This window comes from Hippocampus guttulatus, chromosome 4 (genome assembly GCF_054856545.1).
Source record: "Hippocampus guttulatus isolate MCC_2025c chromosome 4, RoL_Hgut_1.0, whole genome shotgun sequence".
NCBI lineage: Eukaryota > Metazoa > Chordata > Actinopteri > Syngnathiformes > Syngnathidae > Hippocampus > Hippocampus guttulatus.
Window position 1 is genome coordinate 3,153,714 of NC_141264.1, and position 20,269 is coordinate 3,173,982.

Sequence of the window (20,269 nt, forward strand, 5' to 3'; positions counted from 1 at the left end):
TTTAAGTTGGAATTGTTTTAATCAGTTGATAAATATGGGAGGATGAGGTAATATTGTAAAAAGGGTTCCATTCATTTGGGAATTTTGACATGGACAGTGATGAATTAAAAAAAAAAAAACATGGAGATTTTTTGAATATGAGAAATGTCTCCAAAGGTGTTGCAAATGTGTTGGACATTTTGACATTGTAAAAGTTTGGATAGGTTCAGAAATGTGGAAGGATAAGGTCTGTAATAAAATAGCTCCATTCATGTATGAATGTTATGGTGGAAAATCTAAATTCGAGAAAAAAATGTGAATTTTTGCAATGTCAAAAGTTGTTCCAAGATGTCTTGATTAAGCTGCACAGTGTGACACACAAATGATTTCGAACCAGTTGAAGTGCGAGTTTTAGAAGGACAAAAATGTGGCGGAATCATAAAAATATATATAATGTGTGTGCAGAATAACATATGATGAAAATGACTTTTCAAGTACGGTACTTTGAAATTCCCCAATTTTAAATGGGATGCTTTATGGCACTGTGTGTGTGTGTGTGTGTGTGTGTGTGTGTGTGTGTGCGCGTGTTAATCGTACATCAAATGCACTTAATAATCCAGACAATGATCACTTTCGCAAAGCATTCAAACAAGCTAAAACAAGCTTAACTAAAGCCAACAATTTTGAACTTGAGTTTTAAAGTGGACCGGCAAATCGGTCCTGTTATGAGATCCATCTCTGTTAAGTCCACCCATCTGGCCTCCCTTCACTGGCTCCCTGTACATTTTCTTTGTTTTCAAATCGTTAAATGGTCTCGCCCCACTTTACCTCTCTAAGCTCCTCCACCCCTACGGACATTCTGGTGCCTCAGGTCTGCGGACCAGATGGTACTGGAGGTACTGAAGATTATGTAGAGGCTCGTAGGTGATGGAGCTTTTTACGTTGCCGGTCCTTCACTTTGAAATGACCTCCCGCTAAACATTAGGCAAGCCCCCTAACTGTCCATTTTGAAAACACGTCTTAAACCACATTTTTATTCTAGGGCTTTTGACTCAGCACCGAACTGTGCATTGTTGATTGATTTTCATGGTGTTTACTCTTTTTGTGTGATTCATTTATTGTTGTAATTATCTTTGATTTAGTTTGTCAGATTTTTAGTCTAAGTACAACACTCTGCATGCCGTTTTTTTCAAGTGTTCTCTGAATTAATTTGAGCAAAAGAGAGTATTGAAGATGACAAGTCAATTTGAAGAGCAAACTAGTGAACAAGCTGATTTTCGAATGAAATTTGATGTTGGGATGTCATATTATTAGTATTTTGAGTGTTTGTATTTTTGCAGACAAGCTTGTTGAATCAATGTCTGGAGTCGCTGGTACAGTCCTCTGTTCAGCTGATGAGACAGTGCCTGCCTAAAACCCCTCTACCACTGACATCAGATCAATCCGCATACTACTTCCCCTTGCCTGGAGGACAACATGAGGTTCTTGATATGGTTGCAACTTCAGGTAAAGACATGGTCGTATAGCTAAAATGGTTACTGTTGTTGAGATGGTCTAACAGCCCAAGTAACTTATGTATAAAAAGTAGTTGATATGGAGGGATTCGACCTTTGTGCTAAAAATAGTAACATATCCCACAATCCCATGAGGTCGACCATAGTGGTGGACAACTCTGCTTTTTCATTACGAGCGCCGGTACACTGCTAAAGCTTGGTTCACACGGCATGATTTTAAAATTGTCGATCGAATTACAAATTCAGAGAGACCCCACACATGATGATTAAAAAAAAATCACTGACACACAGTTTTGAACACGGCAAGATCAACACACGACCGATTCATTCAGACAGGAACTCTTGAAAAACCTCTCGAGATTAAACATGAATTCAGAGTGAACAAAATGGCGAACGAAGAGGCAGCGGGGGTCTCAGATCGTGTCTTGACAGTGGTGCTAGTTGGTAGATTACTTTTCATGAAAAAAAGCGCCACAAAAAGAAAAAATGTTGGCTTGAAGCTCAAATATTTTGCATGCTCCAGACCCTTTAAGTGGGGGTGTACCACTACCATGAATTTTGTCTGAGCCTGTTTGATGAGTTTGTTTTTTAAAATAATTATGTTGAACTCCAATTAAATGTCAGATTTTATTGGTTGTTTTTCATGAATTTGTATTTATTACAATTATTATGTTCTTATTTTTATTATTGTTGGGTGTGAGGGGAAAGTGGTTAGGATTACACGACTGTCCGTGTTTTATGTTGTGTTGTGTTTATTATTTTACTTTATGTTAACTGTTTTGTTTAACGATTTGTTACAGCTGCAGCTGTTGTGAAATCGCTATATAAATCAGGATGTATGGAAATGTATTGTCATTTCATTAACAGGGAGGTACCAACAATTTTGTCCACATGTTTATATTGTTTACTTGTTTGTTGTTGTAAAATGGGTAGGATTTTATTGTTGTTCTATTAATGTCATGAAGCTTGTTATGTAGTACAACTTCACTCACACTTTTTATTTTTTATTTATTCTTTTTTTTTTTTAAGATGAAAGCAATGGTGAGATTGGTGATGATGAAAAGGTGGAGGAAGATTACCAAGAGGCTCAGAGTAAAGACTATGTACGTTTAGGGACTTTATAATAATTGATTGGGATGTTTCCACTTCTATTATAAAAAACAAACAAACAAACCAAAAAAAGCAACTACTTCCTAGGTTTGTGAAAATAACTTTCTTTTTTGGCAGGGAAACAAATTAAAAGTTTGATGGTTTGACAGAAAAGACAAAAACATATTTACTACTGTCTAAAAGAGATGTTTTTTTCCTATGGTGTAATTGAGCATGCAGCCATAGTCCGCAAAGTCCACACATGCACAAAAAGGGTTCTATGGACCTAAACTAAATTAAGATATCAGGTTAAGCATCTCAAGTGATGAACTAGCATGGTTTGTCAGTACATTCCTGGACTCAGGGACAGTTTACACATCCTGAGTTATTTTCATTGGACGACTATGAATCTCTTCAGCCCCAAATTTGTATTTAAAAGATAGATGATTTAATTCGTTTGAAAAACATATTTCCTCAAACCAATTTGACTGAATTTCCTTCATCAATCTCCCTCAATTGTCAGGGGTTTAGGTTATTTGATAATTACAGGCATACAGTGCAAAAACAAACAAACAAAAAAACAACAAACAACAAAACAACAACAACAACAAAAACAATGCCACAAATGAAATTCATACCAAATTTGTTCATTCACATAAATTTTAATTCTCTGTTCACCAATTTCTGGATTTCCATCAATGCAAATTGTTTTTGTTCATTTTTTTAAATAAAATATATGACACCACAACACTTCAATAATACATTTAAATAGACAACCAAGGCTACTGAACTAAATTACTTATTTTAGTTCATTAATTATTGTACAAACGTTACTGAAAATGTAAATACAACCTGACCACTTCTAGTTTTTTCAAGAATGCAGATTTTGAATCTTTATTTGAAACCGGCGTAGAATTAAAGTGGACGTCAGAAGTCATCATTTGATTTAAAAAAAAATCGGTAATAAAAGGTGTTAGCCACTAATTCATTGTCCATCCTGTGGTTAGTTAATAAAATAATAACAATAATAATAACCTCCAGAAAAATGAATTTGTTCTCATGCCTCAATAACACATCCATAAATGGAATTTATAACATATACACGATTTACAAATGTTTCAGTAAATATGAAGAAGCACAGATGAAGACAAATGTTTGATAAAGAATCTTTCTTTTTGTAGGATGATGACTTGGAGACTGACTTGAACAAACTTTGTCTTCGCCCTGCCTCAGACAGACCCAAAGAGCTCCTGCCACAATACAGCCGTCTCTGTCCTGAACTCTCTCATGACTTTCTGGTACTGTTTGTAAGAGTGTGGCATCTGGCATTGTACAATTAGGTCCAGCAAGATCGAGACCAGAGGTCACCAACGTGGTATCTGTGGGTACCGCCAGGTAGTCCCCCAAAGGACCACATGAGTAGCCCGAAGACCTGTCTTGAAAGAGGTCTCCAGTGATGGGACATGGGGATGTTTTTAGGACTGTTGTAGAAGTTATCCATTTGTCGCTGCCCTGTGAAAAACATGCATGTCCATTTTTGTCACGTTGCGAGGTGGTGGTGGACCCCAAAAAGCAGGCAGGAGGGAGGAGCAGGGTGTATTTGAAGAATTGTATTTAAAACAAAGAAAATTACATCCAAAACAAACAAAGTCCAAAGTATAAAACGACTAAAGCTAAAACATAACAATGAACTAAACATGACAGAAACTAAGAGCAAACAGCAACACACATGACAGTAGCAAGAAGCAACAGAAAACGCTGGTCAAAAAAGAGGACCAGGAAATAACAGAAAACGCTTGCGAAACAAAAACGGCAAGGAGAAAGTTCTTAAGTAAAATACTAATCAATCACGAGAGAAATATCAAGGCACGCAATATAGTCATGTAAGTCAGAGTTTTAACCGAGAAGGAATAGACGATAGCAAATGGCACGGCGTGGAATACTCTGGCAGTGAGTTGACTGTCGGAGTGCCTAGATATAGCAGGTGCAATCGTCAACTAATGGGTGGCAGGTGTGCAGGCGGTAAGCAAGAACGCCTGCCCCCTGCTGTCAAATACGGAACGTGACAATTTTTCTCTTTTTTTTTTTTTTTTTTTACAATTTTTAAGTTAATAGATGACCAAAAAGTGGACACCCCATAAACGTATTTCTTTTTGTAATGACAAAATATGTATTTGCTTCATAATATAACACATATAAAAATGTAATTCAAATGAACAGGATCGACATCTGGCTTCTGCTGAGCTTGATCATTGGAATCAGCTGTGTTGCAATAGGGAGAGATGGAAAACATGCAAGACACCTACGTTTTAGGCATTACTGACACCTAGAGGTCGAAAGAGCACTAAATCATACCAACAGACAGTGGCGGCTTATTCCAAAATTTAATTTTCAGTGAGGAATTCAAATTCAAATTGTACAATTCAGATTCCATTTTAAAAAGTAAAGATTCAAATTAAACTATGCAAATTCAATTTATGTAATTCAGATTCCCTTTTTAAATGCACTTCTCAGTTTTGCGATTCAAATTCAAGTACAAATTATTCTGATTCAGTTTGTGGTGGCACATACAGTAGTTCTGCCCACTAAAAACACCCCCTGAGTGGTGTTTCCTCTATTCAGTCATCATGGAGCATTCCTGCTCATTCCTTCCATCTCAGCATCTCTGGATAATCCAAGAAAAAAAACGGGTCCTCATTTTGTGACGTCACAAAGTGAGGAGTTATTTTGGTGGCTATTATTCGAACCCCCAATGTAATACGTCTGGTTCACTAAAACCCTACCTCTGCTGTGCTCACAAACGTTTGTTAGTGGACATTGCATCAACCACACTCACACACACACACACACTTTCTAGCTGTCCATCATGTCTGATGATGACACTTGCTCCAAGGGAGGGGAGGATGGGTAGGGTGGGGGGGGGGGGGGTCAGCGACTCTGTCGCTGGTGCCACTTCTCGTGGGCATAGAGACCGATTCTTGAGCCGCAGACTCGACCACAGATGGAGCAAGGGAAACCGGATACCAGGGGGGTACCAGCTCCCCGCTGGTGTCGTTGAATGCGTCTCTCGGTTTGTCTGGCTTGGTTAGTTTGGTGTATTTGAGAGACTGCAGTGGCACAAGTGATCTGCCAGGTTGGTCTGTTGAGTGCAAGTGTTTCAAGCTGCGTGGGGTTGACGTTGGCTCGCTTTAGGAGGTCCCTGCTGTAGTCCTTGAGGCGCCGCTTTTGCCCCCCAGCAGAACGCTTTGCACCTCTCAGTTGGCCATAGAGGACCTGGCGGGGCAGGCGGTTGTCTGGCATGCGAATGGTGTGTCCAATCCACCGAAGATGTTTTTTCGCCACGGCCGCTTCCATGCAGATGGAATTGGTGCTTTTGAGGATGTCTGTATGGGGAATTCGATCTTCCCAGGACAGGCCAAGGATCTTTTGCAGGCAGCGGATGTGGAAGGCTTCCAAGGTAGTAATGTGCCGGCGATATGGAGTCCATGACTTTGACCCGTAGAGCAGAGTGGAGAGACACACACACACACACGCACACACACATACACACACACAAATCCATCCATCCATTTTCTGATTCACTTTATCCTCACAAGGGTCGCGGGGCGAGTTGGAGCCTATCCCAGCCGTCTTCGGGCAGTAGGTGGGGGACACCCTGAACCGGTTGCCAGCCAATCGCAGGGCATGCATACAATCATACATACATACACTCAGTATGTTTGCAAGCAATCATAAAACATAGAAGCAGTCATTTAGGCATTCTTTGAATATGTTTTAGCAATTCCAGTCATTGTGACCAACAAAGCCAAAGGTTTTTATCTCTCTTCATGTAACACCTGTCACAAAACAACAAACATCTGTGTCTCACAGGAGGAGCTGGATTTCAGTTCACAAGAGAGTTCATCATCATCTTCATCTGATGACGAAAATGGACATTGCAACCATTTGCATCTCCACTCCTTCAGGGGGGAAAAACAAACGGCGGAGATTCTCTCTCGGACAGAGAAAGGAACACCCGATCAAACCAAATCAGGTGAGGCTGTGATTAGAGTATATGGCACACAATAGCAACCAAAAAATGGCAGATTCAGGTAGTGACAGAATTAATGTGATACACAGAGGCAAAGAAAGCTGCTAAAAAAGGTAGGTGGGAGGTGAGGTGGTTGTACCTTAAAAATTCTTGAGCTGCCAACTGCTCGAATATACAAGAGTTAGGCTCGATTGTTTTTGGCCATACTCAGAGCCGATTCTTGTCACAAGGCAAGCCATCCAGCTGCTTGGGGTGCCCCAAGCCAGTGAGGCCTAACTTGGGCGTCATTTCATGGCTTTCTAGAATATCATGAAAACCCTGTTTTGAGAGTACATTCCATTTACCCATCCATCCATCCGTCATCTGAACCACTTATCCTCACGACCTGCAAATCGTGTAAAATAATGAAAATGTGTTTTAGCCATCGGGGATAAAACACATTTTAATAGGGCTGAGAAATACTTGAAATTTTTAATCACTGACAAATGTCAGGCTACAAGATGGAGGGGCTCTCGAAGCTTCGTGGATTTCATGGCTGATGAGGTTAGGCATTTCTAGCGGTGCTTTTACAGATATATGAGCCAAGCATAGTGACATCTTCCATTTTCCAACAAGGTGCCATCAGCAAGCAGGTGGCGAAGTCATGTTTTGGTCTGCCTGAAGGTGTCAAAAGGACCTATGAAAAAATTGGTGAAGCAGGCAATAGTCCACTGATATCATTTTGGTTTTGAGCAACTCATACAGAAGTTGCACAGAAATTGTGCAACGGTTTCATTTTCAGGCTCTAAATTCAAATGTAAATCATGTTATAGTTATCATTGAGTATTGCAACTTGTGTACAAATTGTGACATATGTTAAACATTGTTTCAATAATTTGATTTCAATTTGTTGACTTTTCCATTGCATAGATACTGGAAATCAGAAATAACTAGTTACTTCTATCATGTCATATTTTGACAAAATGTTGAAGAAAATGCATTTTAATGACCAAATATTAATTACCTTTAATGTACTTACATGTCCAACCGACATTTTGTGTGTCCAATATGTAGCTGCTTGCCCATTAAAGGTAAAAGATTTCTACAGTCATACTGGTATCCTCAACACCAGATCTGAAGTTGGACGCAAGACTGGAGAGACAAGGTAAGCTGGAAGGCATTCATATTTTTGTGGTTTCTGACTAATTATCATCTCAAAGAATAAATGGATATCTTTTCTATACATGTGTACGATTTAACTTCTCCCTTGGCAAGGGCCATACAGTACACTGAGTACAATATGTACAGTCAGTCATTATGGCACCCAGCGAATGTTCTCTGCAATGCAAGCACAATAGCAGAAAGTTCAATGTGCGTGTTGCAGCACCACGCTCTTTGTCTATAAAATAAAAAGGAGCACTGGAACAAATTTGAGCTGATGCTCGTTTCAAACAAAGACTCTCAGACTAGATTTTCTGTGATCCTCAACCCCCGCGAAGGTGCTGGAAACGTGGGTTTATCAAAACAATATACTTCCATCTTCTCCGGATAACCATAGTTCAAAATATTGCTCTTGTTCAAAACACTGCTCTTGTATTCACAGATTCAACTTCTGCTTGTTCACACAACCACTAACACCACAACAAGTTCCCCAAGTCATGAAAGATATTTTTAGGGGTGCTTAGAAAAGGGGGTGTAAAAAAACAAAAAAACAACAACTACAAAAAAGTTCAACTAAACCGCTTTGTGAAACACAACCTGTTTGTGTAGCAAAATTCTTACCAAAAATCTCTTACCGGATGTCGCACACATAAGAACCCTCAGGAATGAGGTTGATAAATCGACCCTTAATAAAATTAGCTTGATCATTATTTGTAAAACAACATAGTATTTTCCTAATTCTTAAAGCAATGTATTCCAAAAGAATATGGGTGTCACAACAGAGGAGGGTCAATGGCAGCTACTATTATAAGTACATCCATCCATCCATCCATTTTCCGAACCGCTTGATCCTCACCAGGGTCGCGGGGGGTGCTGGAGCCTATCCCAGCTGTCTTCGGGCAGTAGGCGGGGGACACCCTGAATCGGTTGCCAGCCAATCGCAGGGCACACAGAGACGAACAACCATCCACGCTCACACTCACACCTAGGGACAATTTAGAGCATTCAATCAGCCTGCAATGCATGTTTTTGGAATGTAGGAGGAAACCGGAGTACCCGGAGAAAATCCACGCAGGCCCGGGGAGAACATGCAAACTCCACACAGGGAGGCCGGAGCTGGATTTGAACCCGGTACATCTGCACTGTGAAGTCGACGTGCTAACCACTGGACTACCGGGCCGCCCACCATCAGTGACTCTTATCAAATTCATTATCGACAAAATATGACATTTTTGCTGCTGAAAGTGCCAAAATTAGGAAAGTAAGGACTATTATTTACCGAACTGAACCCCCATCGCCCCCTCCTTCTCGGCCATGGACTGATAAGCCGGGACTGTCTTCACGATGAGCAGACCTCGACGATGCAGCTATGACCTGCACACGCATACACATACATAACTGGACAACCACACGCGCATACACATCCTTGTTATCACCGTCTTCATCGCTCCGATTCTTTTTCCCCCGTGACGTGGTTCGACATGCAGAGCGCTCGTGTGAATCCGTGCAGCTGGTCATTCTCGGCCGCGTCACGGTTACCCCTCTCAACCCCAATCCCATTCATCCTCCCCCTTATTACATGTTATGTCTTGTGACTTGTTGTAACTGTCATATGCTTATTTCTGTGCTAGGGTCTTTTTTTATCCCGGACTTAAATTATCCTCGGAAGAGGATAGTTCGAGCGTGTTTTTTTTTTTCCCTCTGCCGACCCAGTGTTTTTTCCTTTCTGAATTCTGATTGTAATTTCCCCATTGCGGGACAAATAAAGGATATCTTATCTTATCTTATCTTATAAATATGTTTTTACTCTTGAAGGTTTTGAATAATCAATGAATGCACAGTTGATCTGGACCTTTTGCCTTGGTTGATTGAGAAATCACAAATTTTGCTGGAGTCAGGGATTTCAGCAAAACTAGAAAGATGGGGCTGAAACTGCACACTGATTCTTTCTGCTTGGGCTATGCTTTCTGCTGTTCCATGCATTTATCAGTGCATCTGGGAACCGTTCAGAAATATGAGGAAAACTATAAATAATAAGATCCCTTCCATGACTTCCAATGTTATTTTCTCACAAAGTAGCATTCTAACACACACACACACACACACATTTTTTTAAATATATATATTTAAATATCTCTAGCTATCTATCTATCAGATATATATATATAACATTACACACACACACGCTGACCTGTTTTTTCTGTTTTATTGTAACCACTGTTACTTGACAATTGTTTTCGCCATCCTAGGGGAGAAGCCAACTCAAGTCTGACAAATGATGAGCAGAAGGATAAAAATGAGGGAAATGGAAACTTGTACAACTCTACCCTGATTGACAATTTAATCGACATACATGGTCTTGCCATCCCTTACCATGAACCCAGTATGTATCGTGCTGCAGCCATCAAAACCAAATCTGTCCCAGGGTTCAGCACCCTTGCATTCCCTGATTTTTGGGGTCAGGTCCCACCACCAGAAAATGAACCAATGGCTCCACGCAAGCCCAACATCCAGAGGTACGCTCACTCACAATATGAACATTGTTTTTGTAGTCGTAGTTCATCCAGAGAGACATAAAAAAAATCGTCAAGAAAAATAATAAATGCAAATGATTACTTTTTATTTTGGCCTACACAAAAACATTTAGTTATTTTTAATCAAGTTTATTATAATGGGCAAGTATTTTGAATACAAAAGAATAACAAATACATACAGTCCTAAGTGTCGTTCATTTATTGCAACTGGTCAACTAATCAGCAGAGGTCGGCATTCAGTACTGACTGGAGGTCCGTCAGTCCGCCACCGACGAATGCCTGCTTTGCAAACAAATGACGATAAATAAAAAACGGTCGAAGGACGATATATATATATATATATATAATTTTTTTTTTAAAGGACAGATTAAGCAAGGATGTTTTTTGTGGATTTTTGTCCGTCCCTGTAATCATCCCTAACAGGGTTAAGCATGCATAGTGTACAGTCAATGAGCATAAAAAAGTATGTACGGACACCCGTTTCACCAAGGATTAATCCAGATGGTTAAGAGAGCTGGCTGTGTTGTCTGTCTCTCTGTGCCCGCCCACCAAGATTACTAAAAGTAAAGTTTTCAGTCATTATTATTTTATTGTATCATTGTAACTATTTTTGTGTTGTGAAATGCAAATGTTGACTTGCACATCACCAAGACATGAAAAATGTAAAGAAACAGTGATGCCATTTTTGTTTGATTGATGGCCATTCTTCTCTGCAACAGCCAATCACGGTGCTCCTGAAAATAAGTTTCGGTAGGCAGGCGATAAATACGTCAATATCTGCATGCAAGAGCACTGCACATTTTTCAAAGTTTGTAATGTTGCAAGACATGTCATGTGTTTTGTATTTTATGGGCGACACGTTTCTCTCGCGAAGTGACGTAAGCTGAGTAGTGAGCACCTCAATGAAGAAGAAAACACCCTAAAATCCCTAATAATTGGACGATCATTATAATATTTTCAGAGGTTGATGTGAGTATTAAGTAAAGTAAAGATGAATGTGGCTAGGGCTGGTCACAGACTGTGGAGAGGCTGGAAGTGGCCCACAGTCATACTTTGCCCAGGCCTGCTGTATACTGTCTGATACCAAATGTGCTTATCTTATTACTCATTGGCTGGTTGTATTGTAAAGCAAATATTTAAAGTGTGAGTTGAGGTTATTTCTTAATCTTCAATTCATTGCATGGCTTTCCATTCTTGTTTTGACAGACAGAAAGTGCTTGAAGATATCCAACGTTTCTTCAAAACTGATATCATCAACCAAGTGGTCTTTGATTTGGAAGATGACAGGTAGTGTTAACAATACATGGATACAAAAAAATTTGCAGTTTTATTTATTTCTACAAAACATATGACTATGTATATGACACTTAAAATGACAATTTGTTGTTACCTTATTAGTTGAAAAAAACCCCTGCATTATTTTCTTTCCCTTAGTTTACAGTTTCCAGCAGACAACCCAGACTCCTTGAGATTCTTCTCCAGTTTTGAATGCGGTAACCTCAGAAAGGCTATTCAGGTTCGCAGGTATGCCCACGTTTGTGATGGGGGGGACAAAAACAACAAAAAAATTAAGTTCAAACATTAGTATCACTAATCATGACAGTCTCACAATCTCATCAGACTGCCCTCACAAGATGTGACTTCAAAACAAAATAGCGTAGCGTATTTTCCGCACTAGAAGGGGTACCGAAAAGTCTTCCATTTTCTTAAAAGCTCACAGAGCACCTTAAAATCCGGTGCGTCTTGTGTATGGTCATTACGGTAATATGTCGACTGGCTCCTTGCTGGAGACATGTTTACAATGTTATAACTTGCTTTTGGTTCAGTGAACTGTGTCACTGCTTTATTAAATGTTTTTGTTGCAGCTCCGAAAAAAGGAGAGCTGTGGTGTTGTTTTTTTTTAAACGCACACTTTATTAATAGTTTTCACAGTCTCAACAAATACAGGTACTGTATGTCTTTGTCTGTCTCCGTGCCTTCTCTTCTTCCGTTCCACTCGAGATGCGTTCATGACCGCCTCCAAAAAAACCCGTAAATTAACGATTACTTCAAAGAAACTAAGAAAAGTGAAAATAATGCATCAAAAGAGAAAATCAAGCGAGGACATCACAAAATAAATTCTGATCGTTCTGTTTGCATTTCCTTGAGCGTAGCTCCCACAGAATGATCAGATGTCAGTAAAATGTAGGAGACTAGACTGTCTCAGAAGTGTTTGTTATTTGTTCTTTTGTTGTGTATTCACAAACGAGGAAATCCCAAAATAAATTCTGTAGGGGGGCATCAAAAGAGAAAATCAAGCGAGGAAATCACAAAATAAATTCTACAGCTCCCCCCCGCACAGAATTTATTTTGGGATTTCCTCGCTTGATTTTCTCTTTCGATGCATTATTTTCAATCTTCATAGTTTCATTGAAGTAATCGTTAATTTACATTTTTCAGAGGCGGTCATGAACACCTCTCAAGTCGAACGGAAGGAGCGTAGCTTCATCTAGTGTAGGGGTGGCCAGCCCGCGGATCACGAGCCGCATGTGGCTCTTTGGCTGGTTCAATGCGGCTCCTGGGCTTTCACACAACAATTGTCGAAAATGCCTCGGCGATGGCGCTGCCATTCAAACAACGGTGTTTAATACACAGGACATACTACGTCAGCCTATCATCAATCCCGTTACTTGATTGACATAGAGGGCAACCAATCAGATGACTGAATCACCGCTCATGTGCAGACAACGGCGCTAAGTGCTAAGCTAGTCAGCGAATTACCTCTGTTTTTAGGGCAGGGGTGCCCATATGTCGATCGCAATCAACCAAGAGCCAGCAGACTGGTCCCAAGTCGACCGTGAGCGGTGGGAGGAGGAAAAAAAAAGATTTGTGTGTTCGTGTCTTAAGGTTTTATTTATGTTCGGGTTATCCCGCTGTTGCTCGTCGTGGCGTGCATGCAAATGTGCGTGAGTGCATGGTCGTGTGTCTGTGTGTGTGTGTGTGTGCGCTCGTGTGTGCGTGTGTGTGTGTGTGTGTGTGTGGCTCTTTGCAGTAACACAGTAAATAAATTGGCTCTATCTCGTGGAATCTAGTGGATGCACTGTAGATTGCGTTTTATAATCCAGTGCGTCCAATGTAAGGAAAAAAATTACAAAATAGCCCATTCATTGAATCATCATCCAGTGCGCCTTTTAATGTGGAAAATACGGTATGTCTGCTTGCAATGGGCATTCAAACTGATTGATTGATAAATGAAGATATTTAACCATCAAGTATTAATTAGTATTTTTCATACCAGTCAGTTCATTTCAGTCAGACTACTGTAGTTTCTTTAAAGTGCCTGGGTCAAAACGACCCCCAACATCATATTTGTATTCAAACTGTGCACAGACATCCCACTACACATCAGAGTGTCCAGATTTTACACACCAGTTCATGACCCTAGATGAGGAAAAGTCAATAAATTTCATGAAGAAAAAGAAAGGATATCCAGTGCTTTGGTCAACGCAAAAACTGAAATGGGTCAAATTGACCCATAACATAATATAAGGGTGAACACAATAAAGGCTCGTCAAGCATCACTTAATTTCAGGAGCATTTAAAACCATCAAGTATGCATTCACAATTAAGAGCAGGAAACTAAATTTACAGATATTGTCAAAAATAAAAAGATGATTGAAAAATACAAAATAAAATGCCACCCAAATTACACTGTGTGATCTTAAACAAGGCTGTCCAATAAATTGCACAATGTCGCAGTTTCATATAAGACACCAACCAAACAATAACAAAACAAACTATTCTTTGAAAATAAAGTAAACAGATCATTTGCATTTTGAGAATCGGCTAAGCAACAGCAAATAACTGAAAATGTTGAGCAGCTGAGATTGAACGAACTTTCGTGCACGAAGGTGACTGCAATGTGCCATTATAAATTGCAGGTGAGCAGATTTATTTGATACATTTTTGTATCTTTGTCATTTTATTTCGTTACCATTAATTTAATACTAACGAAATAAAATGACAAGAAGAAATGGAAAATAAAATTCATTTACTCACCAATGTAGTGCCTGTTCACTGAGCTGCAGATCTACGCGAGTGTCCCCAAACGTTTTTAAACGCACCGTAACTTGTAAGTGCCCAGCCGTGCTCTGATGTTTCCTTGCAGCCTTGGTAAAACAACTTAAATTGGTAAATCCAGTGTGGCTCCAAACACCAAATCGGTCAGTTGCAATCAATAGGCATTCCCAGCAGTACAATTTGCAGCGTTTCTCGGAGGCTGTGAGCCACGGGTACCGTTCATAATTGCTCATCTGAAAATGACGGACAAACCTTTTTCCTTGCTGGGACAGGCTAGCTAGCGCAGGAGTTGGGCGACCTCTTCGCACAATATCCAGCTTTTCGTGGAAGGCCCGTCTTGAAAATTGTGTGGAAAGTAGTTCTGCAACCAGATCAACGTCTTCTCCTTCGGCCATTTTGGGTTAAAATGCAGTGATAGCTCTAGCAGGCGCTAATCCACTCACCGAACGTGCACGTCCAGTCTCGACGTAAACCCTTCTAGCTGGCCTGAGTACGCAGACGAGTCAGATCACGAGTCTGAGACTCGTGATCTGACTCGTTTTTAATCTGATCTGTCTATTTAATCTGATCTGTTTGGATATTGCAATGTGTTGTGTTATTTTTGTTATTTTGACTTCAAAATGGCGCCGCGAGAGTGGCTGCCTTTCCAGCAGATCCTATATTTTGTTGTTCTACTTCTTCCTTTCATAACTTTGCTGCTGTGAATTGGGAATTTCTCCATTGCGAGACTAATAAAGGTTTTCTTATCTTATCTTTCTTAACCTGACTGTGCCCGTTCACTTACAGCGCACAGGGGCCTGCTCTATTTAATCTGAAGGCCCCGAGCAAGTTTAATTTACCTGGCAACACAAGCTAGCTGAAACATGATTGGTTAAAAACTCTACCAATAATAAATAAGTTATTTATCGAGTGGCTTTCAATGTTATTTAAAATAACATTGAAAGCCACTCGACTAAGTGGAAATAATATGACGTAAAGAATACAGAGAATAATTTTATTTACATATTTGGAAATTTCTCCATTGCGAGACTAATAAAGGATTTCCTATATTTATGAAAATAAAATTAATTAAATGTATGTTATTCTCAGAAAAGTAAATTTATTAAATTTACTTTTCTGAGAATGTTTAGGCCAGCAGAGAAGGCCTTGGTGGCTCTGACGGAACGCCACTGGATTTAGCCTTCTTCTCTGTCAGGAAAAATTTGGTTCCTATGGGTGACTTGGATGGATGAATTAAGCCTCCTGTTCAGGTTGAGATACTTTGTAGAGTCAAGAACTTGGCAGTGGGGCATTCAAAAGTAAATCTCTGGCACAATCATCAGTGCAGAGGCAATGATTGCACGTGATCTTTACTGAATACTTGGCAAAGGTCATCATTGATACTTGGAATTTTGTTAAACAGATGGATTCAGTATGAACATCACGAGAAATGCCTCTACCCCCTCCTATCGACTGCCGGCAGTGCACGTAACAAAACACATACGTAAAGAGACATATTTACTACAAAAAAAATTGTAACTTGAGGAGTTTATAAATAGGGGCATTCCCAACTTGAGGTTCCGCTGTACTTGTATTACCAAATATAGTACTTTACATGCGTGTCAATCTTAAAACAAGGACAATAATTGCCAACATCGATGTCTATATGCATGTCCTTTTCAAGATAATGTAGGCAAATTCCACTCTCTTCCTTTTTCCAATGTTTGACATTTTTGATTTGTCTACGGTAAAATTAAAAGTCAGATACACTGCAGCCTCTGCTTGTACGTCATTGTAGCTTATTGAAATGAAATATGGTCATATACACAATTGACACAATTACTCCACATGTGATGTTAAAACAGATTGATTTTGCACTTTTGGGATAAAAATCTGTGGTAGTTGTTGACTGTGAGCTTGTCTCATAAAGGGTCACTACAGCGAGTCTGTCTCATGGTCTGTCTGGAACAATTTTAATGCTCAATGCACTTCATGACACAACCCATTTTAACCAGATGTGTGACAAGTAGACTTCTAGTGGCCTACAGTGGCAGAATGGTCGGACTAGCCAGGAATCGACTAGTATAATACGTGTAAATAGATTTAAAAAGGCATGCTTGTGTCATCTGTTTGTCTGCAAAATGTAGTGGTTTGTGTGGATACTCTTTCATTTTTATTTAATCCACGATTATTGGAAATATTAATGGTTTTATTGCTGACATATCAATTATTTGTGGTGACTTCATCTCTTTCGCTCTCTAGATATGAATATGACCTAATATTGAATGCAGACGCCAACTGTTCCCAGCACACTCAATGGTTTTATTTTGAAGTCAGTAACATGGTGCCTGATGTTCCTTACCGTTTCAACATCATCAACTGTGAGAAGAGCAACAGCCAGTTCAACTATGGTGAGTACAGTTGTGATGCAAACACTGACTAATATTGATGAGAATCTGTTAAGCTGGACCCAGCAGATTGAAAACGACAGAAAAAAAAATACTAGAATTTCAGTTTGGCTCCCCAAAAAATTACTTCAGTTCTTGATAACTTTTTTTTTCTCCATCTTCAAACAAAAAACAGGTGAATGAAAATAGAGATGGAAAATATTTATCTGTTTGAATTTTACTTCATGTGTGGAGTGTCATTAGGAGATGAATCAATTCTTGTTTTGTTGGACACAATCCATTCATGGATAAGAATTGTGATGCATTGCATAGTAACCTTTGACCTGATTCTGCAGTTTGTAAGGTGTGACAATTTTCACTTTTAACACATGGCGCAGCGCATTAAGAGCCCATTGTTACGGGTGGTACAGTGATCCCTCGCTATTTCGCGGTTAATTTATCGCGGCTTTGGTGCATCGCCGATTTTTTGAAACATCTTCATAAAAAAAAAAATTATATATTTTTTGAAGTCTGCAAAAAGTCCGCGAGAAGCAGTGAAAGTCAGCAAAACAACAGCGAGTCACATAGAGCAACATATACAGTACAGTACATGTGGGGGGGAGGGGGGGGCTGAGAAGATGTAAAGCCATGTTGATTGGCTGTGCATCTTCGTTCTGTCTTATCACGTGGGTTATTCTTTGATCTTTAATCAGTGTCTAAGTGTTGTTTACGATGCTGCTAGTGTGTGCGTGTGTGTGCGTGCGAGTCTGTGTGTGTGTGTGGCTGAGAGAGAGAGAGAGAGAGAGGAGGCTTATAAGAACAAAAGCATGTCTCTGCCATCCTTAATTGTCTAATCATCCTGAATTGACGAATCATAAACACGTCTGCTGCATGCCGTGGGATCGCTGGCCTGTGTGTATGTGTGTGTGTGTGTGTGGTGTGCGTGTGTGTGTGTGTGTGTGTGTTAGTGCGCTCTGCTCAACCGCAAAGGCCCACGTGGGGGATTTTTTTAATGTACAGTATATGTTAATTGGTCGCTACTTCGCGGAATTTCGTTTATCGCGGGTGGTTTTGGTCCCCATTAACCGCGAAAAACGAGGGATTACTGTATTTCTGCATTTAACACATACATAACACGCACTGCATTATTGGACGCTGGCATGGTAAAACGTTTGCTATCTTAAACAATATGGTGGGATGCATGCATGCAAGCTAGCATCGGTTTTTAAAAAGGCAGCAGAAGCAAAACTAAGTTGGGTCGTACTTTATTGGTGTCATTTTTTGATCAATCCTCATCCACAAATCCATCAAAGTCCTCATCTTCTGCATCTGAAATGAACAGCTGGGCAAGTTCTCCATCGAACACGCCAGGTTCCCTCTTGTCATTGTCAGAGTCAGTCTCGTTTCTGTGCGGCTCCTCAGAAATGATGCCGGCTTTTTCAAAAGCTTGAAAATCAGTGCAGCCAGACATGTGAGCCCAAGCATCCACAATCCATTCACAAATCTTGGCCTAAATTGCCCGGCATTGCTTTCAGTCTGTGTTCTCAATTTGTCATTCATCGTATTCACGCTGCTCACAACTTCACTTTGACGCTTTTCCCTTCTCTTCTCTTACCTTGAATCCATTGCTCGAGTTGGTCTTCTAACTCGAGCCACCTTGCCTTATTTCCGTGGAAGTTTTGTCTTCTTGACTTGGTGAAGCGTGTTCTCCTGTTTCCTCCACTCGTGCACGTTTGCCATGTTCCGCCGCAACTGATCATATGAATTTTGAATTGTGCTTCGAAGGCGTGTCTATTTATGGGTGCCATTTTTGGGGGTCCGAAGCTGTTTTCCCCAATCCACGTTCCAGCATTATATCCACCGACTGGTGGGTGTGGCTTTAGAGTCCTCTTTCACGACCACACTGCATTTAACGTCCGCATGCTGTCCTCAGTTACGTCCGCCTTGCTTCTTTATAAGCAGCCTGTCCGCTTAACATTGGACAGTCAAGCAAAGCGCACGTCCAAGTCCCACAGCAATATTCACAGATTTTGGAACTCGGTGCACAGATTACGTGTCCCATCCACATTGGAGAAAATATAAGACTTTAAAGCAGTGGTTCTTAACATTGTTGGAGGTACTGAGCCCCAACAGTTTCATATGTGCATTCACAGAACCCAGATTTAGTGAAAAACAAAATGATTTTTTTCAAATTCAAGATATAGATATGTTTTTACTGGGACACAAAATGAGCCGTGCATGAACATCACCTTGTTCAAAGAAAAAAACCAACACGATGCATAAACTCACAACAAAATTACATACCTGAAAATCAGTGTGACTTCTGCTGTTGCCTTTGAGAGACCAATTCAGATATGCATGGTTCACCTTGGCAAGTGCCACTCTCATGTCATTTTCACAGCAAAGTCTGTTTCTTTTCTTCATTTTTACGTCCGGAATCCTCCAAAAGGATTGTTCACAAAGATATGTTGTAACAAATGGTATAAAAAAAAAATCCAGGGTTTTCTTAGCAATAACTGGATACTTGTTCATTTGTCGACACCAAAACGTTGAGAGCATTGTTGTTCTGAAGATTTGCTGTTGAACCTGGCTCTGCTGAATTTTAATGATTTCGTCAAGGAATTCATCATTGACATCGGCTATCTCAACAGCAAACGTGAATGGGTGTCTCACCTATGCTGGATGTGATTCTCTTGTAGGCAAATATCCGTCGAGAGACTTTGCAAGCTCATCTAGGTGTGTGGCAATTGTTTGCTTCAGTTCCGTGGATACAGAAATATCTCCAATTCCAGACACATCTTCGATCTTACTTACACAGTCATCCAGAAGCGGGAAGTTTACAAAGTTATTGTTCTCTGTTCATCGTTTCCATAATGGTAGCTTTTTTTGAAAAGCCTTCAGGTGTTCTTCCGCTTCCATGATATTGACTCCATCACCCTGATTGAGATGTTTGCGAGCTGCGAATATATCGGCCATGTACGCTAAAATGAGAATGAACTCAGGAATATTGAAGCAATCTGCATGACAGTGTTGGTGCTCTTGCAAAAACAGGGCTAATTCCACACATGGCAAAAACATGATTCAGCACCTGCCCCCGGGATAACCACAGAATATTAGAATGGAGCAGAAGTACCTCGAATTCAAAGCCCATTTCTTGACACAGCTCACTGAAGATGTTGTGCCTTAGAGCACTTTTTCGCACATAGTTCACACATTCCACCACCAGTTTTTAATACTTCTGCCATTTTTGGAGGCAATGTTTTTTCTTGCCAAAGTATACTGTACCTGTGCAGAATACAACTGTATGATGTGTAGTGCAGCGGCCTTGACTAGCACACCAAAACCAGACTTTCTTCCCAGCATGACTGGAGCTTACAAAATAAAAACTCTTCTTTTATCATGCCATTTTTCACATAGCGCACAAAAACAGCAAGCTGGCTTAGATCGGAAATGTCTGTGGTTTCGTCGAGTTGAAGGCTGAATTTTGCCGGGCTTGAAATCAGATCCACGACTACTTGAGCCAAGATGTCTTTTATTCTGTCACTGACGGTGTCATTT

General features: G+C 40.1%; 1 protein-coding gene across 2 annotated transcripts in view; it reads left to right on the forward strand.

Moving 5' to 3' along the window:
- Positions 1 to 20,269, forward strand: part of agbl1 (AGBL carboxypeptidase 1) — an 86,087-nt gene that overhangs the window by 30,541 nt on the left and 35,277 nt on the right. For both annotated transcript variants that reach the window (XM_086109870.1, XM_086109871.1), the window contains 9 exons: positions 1,320 to 1,485; positions 2,523 to 2,596; positions 3,764 to 3,880; positions 6,453 to 6,615; positions 7,666 to 7,756; positions 10,002 to 10,268; positions 11,493 to 11,573; positions 11,721 to 11,810; positions 16,587 to 16,735. In XM_086109870.1, the coding sequence (XP_085965996.1) occupies positions 1,320 to 1,485; positions 2,523 to 2,596; positions 3,764 to 3,880; positions 6,453 to 6,615; positions 7,666 to 7,756; positions 10,002 to 10,268; positions 11,493 to 11,573; positions 11,721 to 11,810; positions 16,587 to 16,735 (1,198 nt within the window). The remainder of the gene's footprint in view (positions 1 to 1,319; positions 1,486 to 2,522; positions 2,597 to 3,763; positions 3,881 to 6,452; positions 6,616 to 7,665; positions 7,757 to 10,001; positions 10,269 to 11,492; positions 11,574 to 11,720; positions 11,811 to 16,586; positions 16,736 to 20,269) is intronic.